Source organism: Triticum aestivum, chromosome 6B (genome assembly GCF_018294505.1).
Source record: "Triticum aestivum cultivar Chinese Spring chromosome 6B, IWGSC CS RefSeq v2.1, whole genome shotgun sequence".
In the NCBI taxonomy this organism is placed as follows: Eukaryota; Viridiplantae; Streptophyta; class Magnoliopsida; order Poales; family Poaceae; genus Triticum; species Triticum aestivum.
The window spans coordinates 613,144,979-613,167,068 of record NC_057810.1 but is presented as its reverse complement, the minus strand read 5'-3'; the positions used below and the strand labels follow the sequence as shown (position 1 = coordinate 613,167,068).

The following is a 22,090-nucleotide window of genomic DNA, read 5'->3' as shown; positions in this document are numbered from 1 at the left end:
CGAGGACTCAGCAATCCCATTACCATGGGTATCAAGACTAGCAAAGCTTAAAGGGAAAGGAAGGGGTAAACTGGTGAGGCTGCAGCAGCGACTAAGCATATATGGTGGCTAACATACGCAAATAAAGAGCGAGAAGAGAGCAAGCAGAACGGTCGTGAAGCTAGCAATGATCAAGAAGTGATCCTGAACTCCTACTTACGTCAAACATAACCCAGAAACCGTGTTCACTTCCCGGACTCCGCTGAGAAGGGACCATCATGGCTACACACGCGGTTGATGCGTTTTAAATCGGATCTGGTGTCAAGTTATCTACAACCAGACATTAACAAATTCCCATCTGCCTATAACCGCGGGCACGGCTTTCGAAAGATTATACCCTGCAGGGGTGTCCCAACTTAGCCCATGACAAGCTCTCGCGATCAATGAAGGAATAGACCTTCTCCCAGGAAGACCCGATCAGACTCGGAATCCCGGTTTACAAGACATTTCGGCAATGGTAAAACAAGACCAGCAAAGCCGCCCGATGCGCCAACATCCTGATAGGAGCTACACATATCTCGTTCTCAGGGCAACACCGGATGAACACTATGTACAACTAAAACCAGCCCTCGAGTTTCCTCGAGGTGGCGCTGCAAGTGGCTCTGGTTCGGACCAACACTTAGACAAGCACTGGCCCAGGGGGGTTGTAATAAAGATGACCCTTGGGTTAATTACTCCCAAGGGAAATATAGGTGGTGGTGAGGCAAATGGTAAAAGTCAATGTTGGGCCTTGCTAGAGGAGTTTTATTCAAAGCAAACTGTCAAGGGGGTCCTATAAATCACCCGACCGTGTAAGGAACACAAAATCCGGGAACATAACACCGGTATGACGGAAACTAGGGCGGCAAGAGTGGAACAAAACACCAGGCATAAGGCCGAGCCTTCCACCCTTTACCAAATATATAGATGCATTAATAATATAAGAGATATTGTGATATCCCAACCAAAATCCTGTCCACCATGGAGCAATCTTCAACTTCACCTACAACTAGCAACGCTATATGAGGGGCTGAGCAAAGCGGTAACATAGCCAAGCAACGGTTTGCATAGGAAAGGTGTCAAAGGTTAGAGGTTCATGGCAATTTGGGATGGCTTGATAAACAGGTGATAGGTAGCGCAGCAAAGCGATAGAACGAAGCAACTAGCATAGCAATGATAGTAGTGAGATCCAGGGTAGCGGTCATCTTGCCTGAAATCCCGCAAGGAAGAAGAACGAGTCCATGAAGAAGACACACGGACGTAGTCGAACGAATCCTCACAATCGCAACATTACCGGAACTAAGAAGCAACACCGGAAAGAAACAAACAACATGGTAAACGCACAATCATAATCATGGCATGATGCACAATCAAGTATGATGCATGTCCGGTTTAAAGAGGCATGGCATGGCAAAGGCAACCAAACAATACTACAAGTTAAGTGGAGATCAATATGCAACGAGTTGCATATTAACAAAACACCACATCAAATATTTAGTTCTCTCTCGTTTAAGTTGCCAAACAATATTAAATGTTGTTAAACATGGCAAGAGGTGAGGCATAAGTAAACTAACTATTTAGGCAAGTTTAAATGAGGTCGGAACCACAAAACAACAATTCCGGAAAATCCCCATGTCCATATTCTAGTTTCGGTACTGTTCTGCCCTAAACACAATTTTATTGTTGTTAAACAGGAAAATAAAGTGCACCGTGTTAAACTAGGCATTTTTCCACCCCATTTACATATAAAGTTTAATTAATTCCGAGCTACGGTTATTTAGTTATGAAATAAATCATTTTAACATGGCATTATGCAAAATAAATACAACCAGCATTTTATACATTTTTAACATAGATGAAAGTGGCATATTATTAATCTACACAATTTTCTGAGCATTTTACATGTTTAAATCATTTAAATCCGATGCACGGTTTGTGAGTAATTAAATGCATGAAGTGCAAGGGGTTTTCTGCAATTCTGTAAATCCTGGGATAATTAGACAAATTCGCAGGCAGGAAAAAAACAACACTGGGCCAAATCTTCTTAGCCCAATAGCACAGGAGAGGCCTGGGCGCTGCTCACCATGGGCCATGGCCCAGTTCGGCGTGGAGGCTGGAGGCAGGCCAGGCGGTGGAAGGAGCTGGGCTGGGCTGGAGATCAGGACGAGGCCGACTGGGACAGGGTTAATCACGGGCGAGCGAGGCAGAGGAAACGCATGTCCCTGTCGCCTGAAGCAGAGGACGAGCGGTGCAGGGGAGCTGGCGCTGGTCGTCGTCGTCCCCGCACGCAGAAGCAGGGGAGGCCGGCGATGAGGGCTCCGGGAGGTCGATCTGGGCCGGATCTGGTCCCTGGGCATCAGATCTGGCCGGAGATGGGCGACGCCTTCGAGGAAGACCATGTCGGCGGCGGCTCCCTGTGAAGAGATGCGAGAGAGAAGAGAGACTCTGAGAGAGAGCGGTGCCGGTGATCAAGAAGAAAACAGAGGGGAGGATGGAGAGGAAGGGCACGGTCCTGCTGGTCCAGAGGAGCAGGTGGTGCGCCGGGCATCCACGAGCTCGGGTGCGTGAGGGGAGGAGGAGCATGGCACAGGGGCCCGGGTGCTGCGGGATGAAGAACGACGGCGAGCGGCTCCTGGTGATGCATACGCGACAACAGGGCGATGCGGCTGGGCAGTGAGACTCCTGGATCCGCGCGACGAGGAGGAAGACGTGGCGCGGGCGAGCTCGTGCTCGAGCGCCTGAAGATGGCACGGCGGCGGAGCTCCTGTAGGCACAGAGACAAGGGAGCTTGGGGTGAGGGAAGAGAGAGCCAGCTTAGCGGAGGGAGCAACCAGAGAAGGGAGAGAAAGGAACCAGGAGGGGCACGGCGAGCAGTTCCTGCTGGTTCTGGTCGTCGGCAGGAGAAGTGGCTCGGGGTCGTGGACGAACGAGGAGGGCGATGGTTGCGCTGGTTGGTGGGATTGGATGGATCGGATCTGGGGGGGATCCCGAGAGAGAGTGGCGGCGGCGCTGGGTAGGATCCCTAGAAATTAGGTGGTTTTTCTAGATATATATAGTAAGTGGGTTTAACTTAGGGGGTCTGAGAGAGGTTAGTGGGCTTAGAGAAGAGGAGAGAAAGAGAGGTGCGGCCCGGTGGCAGTTTCGGAGACCGAAACGTCCGACGAAGGTACCGGCAGTGGTACCGCTATGTTTAACGGTTGGGCAGACAGACGGACTCCGAATGCGACGAAACTTGGCAGGCGGCATGTCTACACTATAATAAGACCGCACGACAAGTTGCAACCCATTCCGAGAACATTTTTATGCCACTTATAAAATAATATTATGGAGGTGCCGCGGGCGCGTGCGAGTGTGTCTGGCTCAGAACGGACAACAGAGAGAACCGGGAGAACCCAAACGGATGCAAGTTTTATGAAAACGATGCCGATGCAATGCGAAAGATGACATGAGACGAGATGCATAGCAAGAACAAAATGCAAAACAACAGACAAAAACCCAACCACGGAGGAAATAATAAATCACATCTCCGGAAATGGCAAGAGTCGGAGTTACGAATATGGGAAGTTGTATCCGGGGCGTTACAACACTCCGCCACTACGGGAGGGTCTCGTCCCGAGATCTAGGATGGCACCGGAGAGAAAACGGAAGAGGAAGAGAAGAGGTAAAACTAAGTTGCTTCTTCGACCAATGAGTGAAACCACGAACCTTGAGAGGTTGAGCAATTAGAGATGAACGAGATTGCAAACAATCCGTTAGAAAAGAGGAACGAGGAACATTACGGGAACTTGAAGGTTGCAAAGACATGAATCAAGAGTTTAATGGACAAGATAGAATTTGAAACCACTCCGGTTAAAACAAGATGAGAGAGGAAGAATTTGGGCAGCACTCCGGTTGAACATGGAAGGAATATAACATGAACTAGACAAGATGAGAGGATACTTGATGAAATCAACAACACATTGCCTCCGGAACTATTGAAAGAATGGCACAATGGGTAAGAAGGATTTCAGACAGCACTCAGGTTGAAAAGAGAGGCAAAACTTGAGAAGATGAAAGAACTTGAAGAGATGACACAACACTCCGGTTAAACGGAGAACAAGGAGAAGAACATGATCTTGCCAAAGCAAGATGATGAGTGAAAAGAGCAACATCACAATCCCTTCGGAACAAAAGAATAGAAGCTAGATTGTTGGGATAAAGGGGCGGAGAAGAAAATGACAATTTCTGCCGCAAATGAACTTGGAAAGCATCCTTGCAAAGAAGGATTGAACGGAGTTGTTGGAAAACCAACAACGAAAAGAATAAGCTTGTAGTGGGCTTATGGAAAACATCCCAAAATTATGAGGTGACAACCGGCCACTAACGGAAACAATTGCTTGCTTGAGAACAATGAAGAGATGAAAAACCTCTTTCACCGTGAAGGATATGGAGAAAGCTTGGATCAATGATAAGCACCACAAATAGCAACATTCCCAATGGAAGGCTTTAGGTGAAAACTAACCCAAGATAACTCCAACAAAGAGATTAATATGGGTTGAAACAATTCATGATCGAAGAGAAAATGATGGTTTCACAATATATCATTCTTGACAACTTGTGAATCATGAAGCACGAGGAGAAATTGCCAAGGATGACATAACACCATTTCAACAGATAAGGTAGAAAGGATTGCACTTTGGAATGCAAGATGAAGAATGCTTGAACGCCTAAAAACAAAAAATGTGTTGAGCACCATGTTTATTTTTGAGTATAGCTTGGCGGATCTTAACTTCGAGAGAAATCTTGAAGAACAATTGAAGAATGAAAAGAATCCTTGACGAACCATCGTGTAGAGCCTCCATGAAGAACTCCGGTAATAAAATCAAAGGATGAAAACAAAGAAGGAGAATTTGAAAACACAAGGTGAAGCCTTGCAATGATTTAGATGGAGCTTCACGATGATGTAACCAAGAGAACTTGGAACTCCGGAAAGGAAAGATGAATACTAGAACCGAGAATTACTTCATCATGAACAATCTCCGGAAGAAGGAATTAATCACTTGGATGAAACAATAATAAGAATTACGTTATGCCTATTCTTCACCAATTTAAATTGATGACAAACAACGGATTTGGCATACTACTTATTCTCGTAGAAAGAATTAAGAGAGATATAGCATAAACTTGAGAAGGTCTTGATGGAACCACCGGTGGGATTGGAAACAACGAATGAATTGATATGATAACGAAGGAAGAGAAATCTTGAACAAACCGCCGTAAGAATTGAAAATGTGATTACCAAAGGCACAATTCGCCGGGAATAATTGGAAAATGAATGAAGATACTTGAAGGGATTTAGATACAAGTGAACGAAGAGATCATGAGCTTATTAGAGAATACTTGAATGATGCACCGGTTAGATTTGGATAACGAGAGCTAAAGGCTGGAATGAATGATTCTGAGATGATGTGCTCCGGAGAATCAAACTGAAAAGACTCCTGAATAGATCCGGATTGGTGAAAAGAATTCTCACAATCGAAAATAATTATGAGAGGATGACATCAAGCTAGAATCATGAATCTTTGAGAGAAACGGATAAGATTTGGAGGAAAACTCTTCTTCGGTCTTCAAAATCCGATAATGACGACGAAGAACACCACCATGAATTGTTGAGATACTCCGGGAGAATGAAAAGCGAAGGGGTTTGAGCCAACGATGACGAGAATTTGAAAGATCTTGGAGAAAGACATATGACTGATGATAATTCATTCTTACGTCACACTTGAAAAGAATTTAAGAATGGCTCCGGGATAATTAGAAGAGTCAGGTAAGATCCTGGGAAAAGACCTGTGGGTTAGGGCCCACTAAAAGATACACCGTTGAACGATTTTAAAGAGAGGTTGCACCGGTTGAATTAAATGACTTGAATGAGATAATGATCTCCAAATAGATTGAACGGATTAAGAATGGAAACACGAGTCTTCTGAGATATCTTGAGCACTCCGGATAAGAATAGAGAGAGGTGAACAATTCAGAGGTGCACCGGATGAGAAAGCATTTGAAACGAGGAAAGGGATATGATCAACACTGAAATCTTGAATTGGATCCACCGGAGAAGAAAAAGAACGAAGGATGATGAACTTGAAACTGTTGAGCATCTTCATGAGGGATCACCGGATAAGAACATTGAAAGCAAAGAACGAAGAGACTTCCCACAAATAAAAGGATACATAATTAAGAAATCTGAGTCCTTGAAGAAAAAGGGTGGGAGGTCGGGAAAACAAAGACAACTTGGGATGAACGAAACAAACACCGTTGAGAAAACTTAGAATTGATCTTGCGGATGGGAAGAATGATGGGATCATCTCGAAGAGAAGCGCACCGGTTGGAAAAGAATTGACATGACAATCTCGATGATCAAGAAAGATTAGTATTCACATAGCAATATGAGAACACCGTTTAGGAAAGGTATGGATTCAACATTTGACTTCGAAGCAACTCAAATACCACAAATAAAACAAAACAAAGGATTTGGCTTGCAGAATAAGCCGGAACAAACATATGATAGAGATTTCTTCCGAAGTTTTCGTGGTGGGGCCCACACGGGCTCGAGTGTACAGCACCATCATGTACAAGGCAGTGCACATGACATACGAAGTGTCCCCGAACCAGCATAGCCAAGGGTTCTTTAAGACACAACGAGACCACTGTAAAAACGACCGTGGAAAGGCGGACCACTAGACGTCGAACCCCAATCTCATATCATGCATCTGTCGAGAAGTTATTCTAGGAACTACTTGAATTCCCACCTATAAAACTCCCGAAACTTTCTGGTTATGCAGTCTGGTGTTGGGGATACAGGGGAAGCAATATATCTCACCCAAACTAACAATCCCTACATCCAGCTGTATCCATCCGTCAACACATAACCAAGAAACCTTCGGAAATCGTGTACCTCAACCTTCGAAAAGCATCCGTTATACGAGTTATGGCAATACTCCCGAACTCGCCCCAGTACTGGGTTATCGGGGTTATCTCACCAACAACTGCATAAAAGAGATTTTCGATGTCGGCAAAACTCAGGTATTCCAGAACTGCAACGATAAAATTGTGACGACAACACCTCGGAGCTCAACTCCCTGGGTCAAAACCACATAAATAGACAGGAGGCACCAAGAACAATGTTCTCGTCACAGAACCATCGAAACAATTCCAAGATACCCGCGTGATCCTAAAAAAAATTAGTGAAATTTGAGGAGAGGAAAGACAAAACATGTACGTCAAGATACCTCACCAGAGCGACGAAGGGGCTGAGCAGTAAAAAGAATCCTACTCTCCGATATATATAATCCTAAGACTCAAAATAGTTTTCTTCTAGACTCAACAACGGCCAACAATCAAGGGGGCTCCTAAGGTCGGTCGAGGCTCTGATTACCAACTTGTCACGCCCAATATGCGACCCTATCCAAAAGGAACTCGAAGGTCCCACCAAGGATAGACCCGCATATTGAAACGCTTTTGCAAGGTGGATATCATTACATCAACATTACATAATAGATGGGGATACATACATAAGGCATAGAGTTCCACATGAATACAACATCATCATACATAAGATCAACATCTGTCTAAGGATGAATCACAAACAGAAACTCAAACGACATCCACCCTGCTAGCCCAGGCTGCCGACCTGGAACCTATCCCTTGATCGAAGAAGAAGCAGAAGAAGAACTCAACGCAAGCAAGCATCACTCTCGCGTCATGATCATCGCATAAACCTGTACCTGCAACTGTTGTTGTAGTAATCTGTGAGCCATGAGGACTCAGCAATCCCATTACCATGGGTATCAAGACTAGCAAAGCTTAAAGGGAAAGGAAGGGGTAAAGTGGTGAGGCTGCAGCAGCGACTAAGCATATATGGTGGCTAACATACGCAAATAAAGAGCAATAAGAGAGCAAGCAGAACGGTCGTGAAGCTAGCAATGATCAAGAAGTGATCCTGAACTCCTACTTACGTCAAACATAACCCAGAAACCGTGTTCACTTCCTGGACTCCGCCGAGAAGAGACCATCACGGCTACACACGTGGTTGATGCGTTTTAAATCGGATCTGGTGTCAAGTTATCTACAACCGGACATTAACAAATTCCCATCTGCCTATAACCGCAGGCACGGCTTTCGAAAGATTATACCCTGCAGGGGTGTCCCAACTTAGCCCATGACAAGCTCTCGCGATCAACGAAGGAATAGACCTTCTCCCAGGAAGACCCGATCAGACTTGGAATCCCGGTTTACAAGACATTTCGGCAATGGTAAAATAAGACCAGCAAAGACGCCCAATGCGCCGACATCCTGATAGGAGCTGCACATATCTCGTTCTTAGGGCAACACCGGATGAACACTACGTACAACTAAAACCAGCCCTCGAGTTTCCCCGAGGTGGCGCTGCAAGTGGCTCTGGTTCGGACCAACACTTAGACAAGCACTGGCCCGGGGGGGCTGTAATAAAGATGACCCTTGGGTTAATTACTCCCAAGGGAAATATAGGTGGTGGTGAGGCAAATGGTAAAATTCAATGTTGGGCCTTGCTGGAGGAGTTTTATTCAAAGCGAACTGTCAAGGGGGTCCCATAAATCACCCGACCGCGTAAGGAACGCAAAATCCGGGAACATAACACCGGTATGACGGAAACTAGGGCGGCAAGAGTGGAACAAAACACCAGGCATAAGGCCGAGCCTTCCACCCTTTACCAAATATATAGATGCATTAATAATATAAGAGATATTGTGATATCCCAACCAAAATCCTGTCCACCATGGAGCAATCTTCAACTTCACCTGCAACTAGCAATGCTATAAGAGGGGTTGAGCAAAGCGGTAACATAGCCAAGCAACGGTTTGCATAGGAAAGGTGTCAAAGGTTAGAGGTTCATGGCAATTTGGGATGGCTTGATAAACAGGTGATAGGTAGCGCAGCAAAGCGATAGAACGAAGCAACTAGCATAGCAATGATAGTAGTGAGATCCAGGGTAGTGGTCATCTTGCCTAAAATCCCGCAAGGAAGAAGAACGAGTCCATGAAGAAGACACACGGACGTAGTCGAACGAATCCTCACAATCGCAACATTACCGGAACTAAGAAGCAACACCGGAAAGAAACAAACAACATGGTAAACGCACAATCATAATCATGGCATGATGCACAATCAAGTATGATGCATGTCTGGTTTAAAGAGGCATGGCGTGGCAAAGGCAACCAAACAATACTACAAGTTAAGTGGAGATCAATATGCAACGAGTTGCATATTAACAAAACACCACATCAAATATTTAGTTCTCTCTCGTTTAAGTTGCCAAACAATATTAATGTTGTTAAACATGGCAAGAGGTGAGGCATAAGTAAACTAACTATTTAGGCAAGTTTAAATGAGGTCGGAACCACAAAACAACAATTCCGGAAAATCCCCATGTCCATATTCTAGTTTCGGTACTGTTCTGCCCTAAACACAATTTTATTGTTGTTAAACAGGAAAATAAAGTGCACCGTGTTAAACTAGGCATTTTTCCACCCCATTTACATATAAAGTTTAATTAATTCCGAGCTACGGTTATTTAGTTATGAAATAAATCATTTTAACATGGCATTATGCAAAATAAATACAACCAGCATTTTATACATTTTTAACATAGATTAAAGTGGCATATTATTAATCTACACAATTTTCTGAGCATTTTACATGTTTAAATCATTTAAATCCGATGCACGGTTTGTGAGTAATTAAATGCATGAAGTGCAAGGGGTTTTCTGCAATTCTGTAAATCCTGGGATAATTAGACAAATTCGTAGGCAGGAAAAAAACAACACTGGGCCAAATCTGCTTAGCCCAATAGCACAGGAGAGGCCTGGGCGCTGCTCACCATGGGCCATGGCCCAGTTCGGCGTGGAGGCTGGAGGCAGGCCAGGCGGTGGAAGGAGCTGGGCTGGGCTGGAGATCAGGACGAGGCCGACTGGGACAGGGTTAATCACGGGCGAGCGAGGCAGAGGAAACGCATGTCCCTGTCGCCTGAAGCAGAGGACGAGCGGTGCAGGGGAGCTGGCGCTGGTCGTCGTCGTCCTCGCACGCAGAAGCAGGGGAGGCCGGCGATGAGGGCTCCGGGAGGTCGATCTGGGCCGGATCTGGTCCCTGGGCATCAGATCTGGCCGGAGATGGGCGACGCCTTCGAGGAAGACCATGTCGGCGGCGGCTCCCTGTGAAGAGATGCGAGAGAGAAGAGAGACTCTGAGAGAGAGCGGTGCCGGTGATCAAGAAGAAAACAGAGGGGAGGATGGAGAGGAAGGGCACGGTCCTGCTGGTCCGGAGGAGCAGGTGGTGCGCCGGGCATCCACGAGCTCGGGTGCGTGAGGGGAGGAGGAGAATGGCACAGGGGCCCGGGTGCTGCGGGATGAAGAACGACGGCGAGCGGCTCCTGGTGATGCATACGCGGCAACAGGGCGATGTGGCTGGGCAGTGAGACTCCTGGATCCGCGCGACGAGGAGGAAGACGTGGCGCGGGCGAGCTCGTGCTCGAGCGCCTGAAGATGGCACGGCGGCGGAGCTCCTGTAGGCACAGAGACAAGGGAGCTTGGGGTGAGGGAAGAGAGAGCCAGCTTAGCGGAGGGAGCAACCAGAGAAGGGTGAGAAAGGAACCAGGAGGGGCACGGCGAGCAGTTCCTGCTGGTTCTGGTCGCCGGCAGGAGAAGTGGCTCGGGGTCGTGGACGAACGAGGAGGGCGATGGTTGCGCTGGTTGGTGGGATTGGATGGATCGGATCTGGGGGGATCCCGAGAGAGAGTGGCGGCGGCGCTGGGGTAGGATCCCTAGAAATTAGGTGGTTTTTCTAGATATATATAGTAAGTGGGTTTAACTTAGGGGGTCTGAGAGAGGTTAGTGGGCTGAGAGAAGAGGAGAGAAAGAGAGGTGCGGCCCGGTGGCAGTTTCGGAGACCGAAACGTCCGACGAAGGTACCGGCAGAGGTACCGCTATGTTTAACGGTTGGGCAGACAGACGGACTCCGAATGCGACGAAACTTGGCAGGCGGCATGTCTACACTATAATAAGACCGCACGACAAGTTGCAACCCATTCCGAGAACATTTTTATGCCACTTATAAAATAATATTATGGAGGTGCCGCGGGCGCGTGCGAGTGTGTCTGGCTCAGAACGGACAACAGAGAGAACTGGGAGAACCCAAACGGATGCAAGTTTTATGAAAACGATGCCGATGCAATGCGAAAGATGACATGAGACGAGATGCATAGCAAGAACAAAATGCAAAACAACAGACAAAAACCCAACCACGGAGGAAATAATAAATCACATCTCCGGAAATGGCAAGAGTCGGAGTTACGAATATGGGAAGTTGTATCCGGGGCGTTACAAAGGGTCCACGTAGAAGCAACCTTGTCTATCCCACCATGGCCGTCGCCCACGAAGGACTTGCCTCACTAGCGGTAGATCTTCACGAAGTAGGCGATCTCCTTGCCCTTTCAAACTCCTTGGTTCAACTCCACAATCTTTGTCGGAGGCTCCCAAGTGATACCTAGCCAATCTAGGAGACACCACTCTCCAAGAAGTAACAAATGGTGCGTTGATTATGAACTCCTTGCTCTCGTGCTTCAAATGATAGTCTCCCCAACACTCAACTCTCTCTCATAGGATTTGGATCTGGTGGAAACAAGAATTGAGTGGAAAGCAACTTGGGGAAGGCTAGAGATCAAGATTCATATGGTAGGAATGGAATATCTTGGCCTCAACACATGAGTAGGTGGTTCTCTCTCAGAACTGGTAAGTTGGAAGTGTAGGTTTGTTCTGATGGCTCTCTCCGCGAATGAAGAGGAGGTGGAGGGGTATATATAGCCTCCACACAAAATCTAACCGTTACACACAATTTACCAATCTCGGTGGGACTGAATCAATAAACTCGGTCAGACCGATTTAGTAAACCTAGTGACCGTTAGGATTTTCGGTGGGACCGAAATGCAAATCAGTAGGACCGATATGGTTAGGGTTAGGGCATAACGTAATCTCGGTGAGACCGATTACACAAACTCGGTAAGACCGATTTTGGTAATTAGCTAACCAGAGAGTTGGTCAGGTAAACTCGGTGGGACCGATTTGCTCTTTTCGGTGAGAACGAAATGTTACAAAAGGAAAACAGAGAGTTTACATTGCAATCTCGGTGGGACCGATCGCTCACTTCGGTTAGACCGAAATGTTACGAAGGGAAATAGAGAGATTACAATCCCATCTCGGTGAGACCAAGATCCCTATCGGAGAGACCGATTTGCCTAGGGTTTGTGGCAGAGGCTATGACATCTGAACTCGGTGGCGCCAGATACAAAGAATCGGTGAGACCGATTTTGGCTTTAGGTTTAGGTCATATGTGGATGTGAGAAAGTAGTTGAGGGTTTTGGAGCATATCACTAAGCACATGAAGCAAGAGGCTCATTAAGCAACACATCATCCCTCCTTGATAGTATTGGCTTTTCCTATAGACTCAATGTGATCTTGGATCACTGAAATATAAAATAAAGAGTCTTGAGCTTTTGAGCTTGAGCCAATCCTTTGTCCTTGATATTTTGAGGGATCCACTTTCATCATCCATGCCATGCCATTCATTGAGATTTCCTGAAATATATGTCTTGGAATAGCATTAGCTCAATGAGCTATATGTTTTTATGAATTACCAAAAACACCTAGGGATAGTTGCACTTTCACCCGTGCTAAGGTGCACTGAGCAAAGATGGACGCTGTTAAGGTGATGACCGAAGGACCACCCGAAGGGAAGGAGCATCGCAAACCCGAATTGTATTACGAGAGTGTCCTAAAGGGATCCCACCTTGTGGCGGAACAGTGTGCCAAGGACGTTATTTTCCCATGAATATATTCATGTTGTCCGGCGTTGTAATATGAAACAAGGTTACTATGTAGTGCTTGTTATTTTAAAAAAATTACCTCTCGTGCGGCTGTTATTTATATTGATTCTGAGAGTTGGCCAGTCGTCAGCTTCTGCCCCCTCGTAAGAAGTACGGGGGTGTTTGGGATAAATCTAAACACTCTTTACCCCAATTTTGGGTCCTTTAAGGAGGTGTTCAGTGCAACGAACCAGGCAATCGGACTATATGGCTTTATCACCCTCACTTAGCCATAGGAGTTTGACAAAAGAAAGGTAGGCGCAACCCCAAGTGTTCGGAAGACCGAACTAGGGGCTCCATAAGAACCTGATCGGAAAAAAACGATCCATCACACACTCCATTAGTTATCGCATAATGTGGAAGAAATCTTTAAAGATTTTGTAACCTCTCGGACAGCTGACCAGCTCTCGCCGCATCATGATAGTCAGTTTTCGGCTTTCTCTACTGAGCTGCTCGTCCGGAAGAACCAGAACACAATCGCAGTAGTTCTCCCTGTGCCACCTTAGCCGATATAGCGGAACATAAGGTACCAAAACATGGGAGCCGGGAAAACCCAACATTTGACCAAAAACATGGGAGCCGGGAAAACCCAACATTCTCCCTGATGCATATAATGCTATAAGTTCGGGTTGCCGAACGACCGTGAAGGTGTTCGGACTTTCTTACCGTGTTATGGGTACAACGAAGCCCCTGGCATATTAAGGCGTACCAGAGTGTATGGCTGCTTTTTGAAAAAATATCAATAAGGAAGAACAGCAAGTGAACATCATATAAAGCCGCAGATTGCAATTGAATAATCTCTACTCCTAATGGAGCAGTTGGTAGTCTCGCCTCCAGGTTTTTTTTCGTCCCACCATTTTCGTCCGTTTTTTTTTCGTTGGTTTTTTTCGCCAGGTCCCCCCCTCACCCCTACGTAAAAAAACCGCCTCTCCTCTGGATCCACCCCCTCCCGCTGCGACCTCTCTCTTTCCCCCATCTCCCGCTCCACCGCCGCCGCCCCATCTCCCGCTTCACCACCGCCCTCCCTGGCGGCACAGGGGAAACCCTAGACCACGCGCGCCGCCACCCTATCTCCCTGCCCTTCGTCTCGCCGTCGCCGGAGGAGCGGCCGACGAAGCCCGCGTCGCCTCCAAGGAAGGCGACGATGGGGCCCTTCTTCCGTTTCCGTAGGCCATGGCTGCCTGAGCGGCCCGGAGGATGGACTGCGCGGTGATGGCGCGTAGAGGTGTGGCGTATCCCGTGCAGGCGAGCTCGTCGCAGCATGCAGGAGGGCGTGGCACCATGGCAGTGTGGTGGAGGACGTCGTGGAGCAGGGCATCGATCTGGAGGGCGTGGGCGGGAGCGCCCGTGCTCCGGGCCGCAAGGAGGCTCGCGGGTGCATCGCCTGCGTGCGGCGCAGGGCGCCAGAGTTGATGCGGCCTCAGCCACTGGTCTAGCGGCGCCCTGCTGCTTGAGTGGGCAGGCGGGCCGGCCAGATCTGGCCTGGCTGTGGAGGTGGGCGTCCCTGCTGATGGCGCTGCTGGCCTCCAGAGGGCGGGCGTTCTTGGGCAGCTGGTGCGGGGCGTGCGGCTGCACGTGAGGGCTGGCGCGGATCTGGGCATGGCAGCGCGAAGTGGCCGTTTCTCCGCCACTGGTCGGTGGTTGGAGGGGCTGTAGGTGCGCTGGTCTTACACGGTGATGCTTGGCGAGGTGGGCTACTCGGGTCCACTGGTTGGATGGTTGAGGTTGCCGGCGAAAGCTGAACTCCGGCAGTGGCCGGAGTTGTCGATGGCCGCGCCGGCAGGCCGTTTCCTTGCTGAAGGTATCAATGTTGCAGTCCTCACCTTCCACTGCCCCGTGCCTCCCCCTGTGATTCACTGAAAACCTGATTCGATCCAGCTTGCTTGCTTTGTATTGCGCAGCAGCCAGACATGCCCATCCGGCTGGAAAGGAATCGGCAAGCTGCAGACCGATGAAGCTAAGTAGTTTTGTTATCTTTGTTTGCACAGCCAGATAGCACGCCTTCTTGCTGATTACTTCTTCCCGTACACTCACGTGAAACAACATAGATTCACTAATTGATTTTGGCCAGATGCGCTAATACAGAAAGTTAGCTTGATTAGTTAATCTTCAGCTAGATGAGCGCACACATGTAACGCACAGAACGCGCAAACACGGGAAAATCTATTGGATGGCAATAGGTGTGTGACGCACCTATGTTTTTATTGTTTTGATCTGGTGAAGTTCAAAGGGGTTCTTATTTTCATAAGGCCAAATGATGTTCATCAGTGCGTTGGATACCTTTCCTCTTTTTTGCTATGTATGTTTTCATGATATTTCTCTTGTCCTTTACATAAAATATCTTTCTATTACCCCTCGGATGACTCCCAAATGTTGTAGTTCATCTGTCAAAAAAGGTGCTTTGCCTGATAATAATTTTTTTGTTATATTTGTTAAATAGTACACTGCAACATTGATTGTGCTAGGCGTGATGGAAGCGTGATGCTCGCAGACACTTGTCAAGATGCGGAAGGATGGGAACACAGTGGTGGGGAACTTGGGTATATGAATGATAGACATGATCAGAATATGCATGCCACATTAGGTTGACATGGAGTGGAGAGGAGCCAAGGTAGGGGTGGTGAAGAGAGTCATTGGAAGAACAAAGAATAAGGTATTTAGCGGGAAATAAGGCAAAAAATCAGTTGGACACATAACGTTTAGCAAAAATGAGCTCACCATTTTTGAGTGTTTACTACATCCTGGTCATCTACAAGTACTACAAGACATCATATGTAACTACAACCTTCCTCTTCAACATGTCGTTTATTTTGCGGGTGTCATGTCTCTTATTTTTGCGGGTAGCAGTTATGTTGAAGACAATTCTTTATTTCTTTTGTAAGGTGAAATACAAGCATGTTAATTATTGTATGATGTAGATTTATATAGAGAGAGTGGTTACTACCTTTTTTCCATTCTATCCAAAAAACGGATTGGGTTCTACCATCAAAAGCGATAACGGATAAAAACAAGAAAAATCAACCAGGTCGGTGACTTCTTTGCTGATTTACCATTAAACTCAAATTAGTATTTAATGTAATGAAGGTCAAACTCTTGTCCGTACTGAATTTTGTCTTTTTTGCAGGAGAGAGGGAGGAGTTGGCCGGCATGGGGTCATGAGTGGTACAAACAGGAAGATGCACGCCCATGGTTTTGTAGGTTCAGTTTACTGTGGATTTTCAGTTCTTTTCATCTCATAATTATCTTTATTTATGTGTTAAGCTTTTATTTTTCTTTTGGTCCTTCCCACTTGAGGCCTCTTGTGCACCTTGATTTAGTTCTGTTCTTTATTCGGTGCCAGTGTCTTAGGACAATACTTTCATGCATGGATTATTTCCAGCATTCAAATTTGGATACCTTTGTTCCACTAGGTTCGTTGCATTCACCTTATTGAAGATAATAAACACTTATTGAGGAACATGCTAAGGATGGAGGAACGGACCTCAAGTTCCAGCTGCATATTATTCAGCTTGATTCATTGCTCAGGATTTTTGAAGATATGGCTTCTAATTCCATCAACCAAGAACTTAATTCAGAATCTAAAATTTAAAGGTGAGGTAGAGGAATATTGCCTGTCCTGTCCAGAAACAATGCTCGTTTTTTTATTCCAGTCGATGTATTTCTTGTGTCTGATGGATTGAGTTTTGAGTTGGAACATAAGTATATTAGTGTCATAGAATTTGCACATATGCTTTATCCACTTGTGATTACTATTTACACAGCATATATTTATATTTGGATTACAGATTCTCTGTACTTGTTGTTGTACTTTGTGTTTTCTACTGATTGTGGTGCCTCTTGAAGCAGGGAAAGCTAGGAGTCATTGATGACAGGTACGGAAGTTGGTGGACACCTACAAGGATGTGGAGGTGAGCATCATGGTGATGCGGCACAACCTCGGGGCGGCGCTGGCCACCCTGAACACGTTCGAAATCTTTGAGAATGGCCAGTCATGGCGTTTGCGTTTGTTAGGCCGCGCGTGGGCGGTGCCAGCTTTAAGAAGCGGTTCCGCGTCTACCACGCCCTCCGTGTCCGCATCGCCCGGGACATCATGTCCAGGTACTCGAAGCTGTTGTACCACACCATGGGGTCCGAGTTGGCCATCGACATCGGCACGTCGCCATACCTGAGGGCGTCGCTGTCCGGTTTATTTTTGCTGTTCGGATCCCGCAAGGTGAGTTGAATCAATCTTGTACGCCTTAGGCGATGCCCCAGCTTTTTTGATATCCGTCGACATGATTCCTCACATATAAACCATGCAGCAGCCATGGACAACCTTCATCTAAAGAAGCTATTGTTTGCTCCGGTGGATTTGATTTTGTCTTTCCTCTTTTCTATGGTTGTGAGCAATGAAATCCAATTTGCATCTCCCTACATGATCAAGGCTACGGTGTGAATTATGACCATCCGTCGGATGAGGACACGATTGTGGCAGGGATGTTGGTGGCATGAAGTTGTATAGTAGCAGGATGGTCTAAACTCAGCCACTAGAGATTTGAGCTACTTTTTGGTCATTTTCTACTCAATTCTAGAGTTCTATTGCATTATCATAATTTTTCATATCTCAGTAAAGTGGATGTTTTTTAGGTTAATAGTAAAGTGCATGTCAGTACCTCCAAAAGGATTTTTTTCATGAAAATTGTTTTTTCCTGATGGTAATCATTTTCATACAAACTGCTATAGTTGCTTGCCCTTTTGGCAGCATTTGCTCAGAAGCTTGACTGCCGAGACTAGACTAGACTAGCTTGATTTTCTTGATACATCTAAATATTCCAATGTGATATGTTAAAAATACAGGGAGGATATTTGTTTGGCTTATGAGGAGATTTTGGTTAACCAACGTTGACGCTTTCACTCGCTCACCATGTTCATTTGGTCTGGATTACTTCTCTAACATTTTAAAAATTGCTACTGTCAAGTTTCAGTTGGCGCGGGTGTACAGCAGAGGTATATATGTGATAAGGTGCTGTGATCATGAGAAAAAGTAAGGAACTGCACATCTGGGCCTCACATTAATTACAAATGTTCAGTGGCTTACAAAGGGTACATTTTACCTTGTTTGAATTTCGAAGATTTAGGCCATATACATTGGTATGTGAGACGTTGTGTCTTCCCATAGAGATACCATCTAGATTTTTATTTTATTTTGGAGTTGGAAGAAGGATGAATAAGATGGAAGGATGCCCCTTAATCCGTAAGAGAATACATTTAGGTCAAAATATAATTCTGTGGCTGAACTTTTACACTGGTCAGGCTTAGGTTTGGGCTGAGCAAATAGTTTAATTGGTGTTAATGAGCCCAACAAATGCAAGTTCATCGATTTCTCATGATATGCTTTTGATCTTTACCAAAATATGCATTATACCATATTCATATGTTCGTTTCCTATGTCAGGTATGCCGTACAGAGGGGATCAAGCTGTATATTGCTATGTGGAATGCTTTGATTCGAGGTGCTGTCGGGTTGGGAGCATGAAACATGCTCTGTAGTTCTTTGGTTCAATGCAGGAGGAAGGGATGTACATAGACCCGAAGATCTTTATTAAGATCATCCACGGGTTGTGGAAGCAAGGGGAGTGAGATTAAATCAAGAAGTTTTTTGACAAAATGAGGATTCAATGGCTCAAGGAGAGTAAGCCCCAAGCTAGATCATTATTGATTTCCTTTAGTAGGATGTCACATAATTCATTTAGAGTGGAGCAGGAATATTCAAAAAGGAAATGTACACCATATATATTAGTATAATACATCTGACACTTTCTCATCTTTCACTAATAGCACATTGATCATACCATTTGCACAGCTCATTCCGGTGTAAGTCGGGCCAATTTAGAAAATATTTTAAAGCTGATTCATACAGGTTATAGAAGTCAGAGTCAAACAGCATAATAAGATATTTGTTCGTGCATAATTTCTGATTCGTTTGTCTTCTAAGGATAAATGGGACTGCTATCTAGACTGTACCTTAAAAACTATTAGACCCTGCTTATAACTATTTTTCATCTTGGCGTGATTTATAAGGGAGGCCACGCCATTTGTTTTTGTTATCACAGGCCGTGATGACCCTGATTCATTGATGTATAGTGTTGTATGTGGTCAATTACCTAAGACAGTAGTCACACTTCTCCTGATTTGCCTTGATCTGAAATCTGACTTTTGTATTGGTTGTAGTCAATCTGAATATTAGTGAGGTACTTTTCCAATTGTCATTGTTCAGTTCTCTACATTATCATGCATTTTCTTTGCTTTAAAGATGTCATGATGTTCGCCATGGCAGAGAAAAAATGTTTTGAAGTTGTTCCTTAGTATGCTTTGGTGTGCCTATGCACACATGAAAACAAAAGGTCGAGAGGTTTAAAAATGTCATGTTTTTTACCATTGCAGATATCCTGCTTCTGGTACTTGCCTTCTACCTCACAATGTTAACACAAAAGTTACTATATCTGTAAGACATGCCCTCTCTCGTTTAATGATGTCCTGAAATTTCCACATAAAACTTGGTAATCATGCCAAGTAATCATGCTAATTTTGAGAGAAGTTCAAGTGGCATGCCCCCATTTGCCATGGTTGCGATGTACTAATAAGCTGCAGGACTATTTTTTTTATTGGACTGATATTCTAAAGTTACATATGTAAGAGCATATGATATTTCTCATAAACAACTGCAGTTAAGATTCCATGCTCTTCATGCGTTGAACGAGTTCGCTGTTGAGCAAGCTACAGTCTCTTTGTTTGACTAGCTAGGCTGTGTTGTGTACATGTAAAAGATGATCCTTCTGTGGCTACTTGCATGTGTATATGTGTTGAAGCTCTTCGGCATTTTTTAAGATAAACTCTTTCCGTTGTTTGACTACCACAAGGCTCCAAGAGCCCTCATTTCTGCATGTATATTTTGTTGTACAGCCTATGCTGGTTTGCCGCACCAACCCAATTCTCTTTGTAGACTTTGATTTAGTCATGTGCTGAAGCAAATTCTTCCTACCTTATTCCTCAAGAGTTGAAGAGGATGGGAAGACACATGTGCTAAAGCAAAATAGATCAGTATATTCAGAATCTACCCAATGGCTTACCTTAACTTACATGTAGTGTGAGCCTGCTCACATAGCAAGAAACCTATCCTTTTATTCTGCTAGAATTGAGTGCCCACTATTAAAATTCATAACTGGAACCATAAATTACGTATTCTCTGTGCAATGTCACCCGTAACCGGTTGCTCTATATCTTTCCTCTCTCGAGCGTACTTTTATTTCTGTATTCCATGCTATGGTAGTATTTTTCTGCCGCAACAATTTGTTTTTGTTATCTTGTCGGTGATAGTGGCAGGCTGTTTTGACAGTGCGATAATGTCATGAGCATTCTAATTATATAGCAGATGAACTGGCAAAAACATACTGACACTTTTGAACCTTCATAAATTCAGAAATGAAGTCGAGATTGTTGCTTAACAGATCAAGTAATTGCACTTTTATATAGTATATAAACTTGTTGCAAAACTTTAGTTTAGTACATCAATTTGCTGATATTTTGGGGAACAGAGTTCACACCGTCAACTAGATATGTGGAACTGCACATGTTCTTGTTGAGTTGCTTCTTGAACAGGCGTGTCTCTTTTTATGATATTTTGTAAGATTTCCTTTTGGCCCCCACACTAGCAGATTACTTGGAGTTCAGCTAATCATTTTCTTACCATCCAATATTCTCATCATTTTCTTCTTAATATAAACCAAACTTTGTATGTACTAGATATGGTTATTACTCTATCCGTTGAGGGTGCAATAATATTGTTTTCTATCTCCTCGAGGATGTCCCCAACCGTGTGAAGGTGTTTAAGGAAGGAGGTTCAGAGTCATCATCGTAGTATGGAGACGCTGCCCATGTTGTCATCATAGTATGGAGCGGCTACAACTCTAAGTGGAGGTGGTGTATATGTCGGAGTGATTTATTCTGTAAGCATTTTCTTTATGTGTGGTGTTTGATTTTTACCAAATCACACTTGTTGTATAAGTTTCTGCCCATATTGATTTGTAGTGACAAACGTGGAGTGCGGCTTGTTCGGATCTGCCTTCTTGGCTCTCTGGGCATCATGAGCGGCACATGTCTCACCCCCCTTGATGGTGGCGACAAATCGGCACGAACACGGGGGGAGGGGATCAAGATGGAGAGCGGGACAGTTGGCGGGGGATTCCTCCTTGGCGGTTCATGGGGAAGTATGGTGTCAAGAAGAGAAGGCACCATGGCGAGGGAAAGGTGGGCATCATACAGTTTTAAAGGATAGGACTCTAGCGAGAAATCTCCCGCTACGACGGAAAACCGAGCAGGAAAGGGATGGTCCGACGGGAAACTAAGCATCATGGGGTGGGGTTCTTGTGTTGGGACCACGTGTTGGAGATAACATGACAGATAATTCAGACAACCACATTTCTTCCCCATATATGGGCTGGATTTGTCGTAGCTTGAAACTATTCAGGCGGTTTTATTTTGCGGAGTTCACTAGGCGCATGTCTGATGTGCAAACACGCTTGGACATATGAGGGAGAAATGAGTTTCGACCTTAGAGACGACCTTAATCATGTGTTTGATTCATTTATATGCATTGTAGCCCGTAGCAACGCACGGGCATTCTACTAGTATGTCAAATTTATGAGTACAAGTAGCGCGATAAAAAGAAATATGACATCGGAACCTGCTGAGACTAGGGGGCGCTGTGTGCGGATCCGGAAAATAGTAGGATGATCGTCAAGGGGAATATCTAGGGATTCCCCTGCGCGTTCGAGCAGTTTCCCTCCGTGGTGTGTCCGTCCCTTCATATAGGTCCGGTCGCCAGGTCACCAGTGATGGCCTAGACAAAAGTGAACCTGAAAGAAAATGCAAAAATGTTTGTGTGTCCCCGAGCGATTAAGCCGTATTGCGGGACATAACCTAGCTGTGCCTCCGTCTATCGCCGAAGTGGTTAGTTGAGCTCTTGACCAGCTGGGCTATCCTTCCGCGAGGTAGTTCGGACTCTTTTGACAGTGTTCGGGAACTTGGTCGTTGAATGAATGTTCGATTAAAAGAGGCCGCTCTGTGCTTCAGACGCTAGGGCGGCGGTGTGCTCTTCAGTACG

General features: G+C 45.5%; 1 protein-coding gene across 8 annotated transcripts; it reads left to right on the top strand.

The window, feature by feature from the left end:
* Window positions 1-14,256: 14,256 nt before the first annotated feature.
* On the top strand, window positions 14,257-19,576 carry LOC123138299 (phospholipase A1-II 6). Of its 8 annotated transcripts, XR_006468972.1 has the most exons (5): window positions 14,257-14,750; window positions 14,851-15,974; window positions 16,074-17,162; window positions 17,908-18,619; window positions 19,372-19,576. XR_006468972.1 is itself a non-coding variant. In XM_044558250.1 (4 exons), the coding sequence occupies exons 2-4, from the start codon at window positions 16,941-16,943 to the stop codon at window positions 18,432-18,434; spliced, it is 339 nt and encodes a 112-aa protein (XP_044414185.1). In that variant the 5' UTR covers window positions 16,037-16,143; window positions 16,360-16,940; the 3' UTR covers window positions 18,435-18,844. The 8 variants fall into 8 exon arrangements, 2 of the variants coding, with proteins under 2 accessions (XP_044414184.1, XP_044414185.1); XR_006468969.1 differs by lacking the exons at window positions 17,908-18,619; window positions 19,372-19,576 and having other exon boundaries at window positions 16,074-16,143; window positions 16,360-17,875; XR_006468970.1 differs by lacking the exons at window positions 17,908-18,619; window positions 19,372-19,576 and adding an exon at window positions 17,254-17,875.
* Window positions 19,577-22,090: the final 2,514 nt, after the last annotated feature.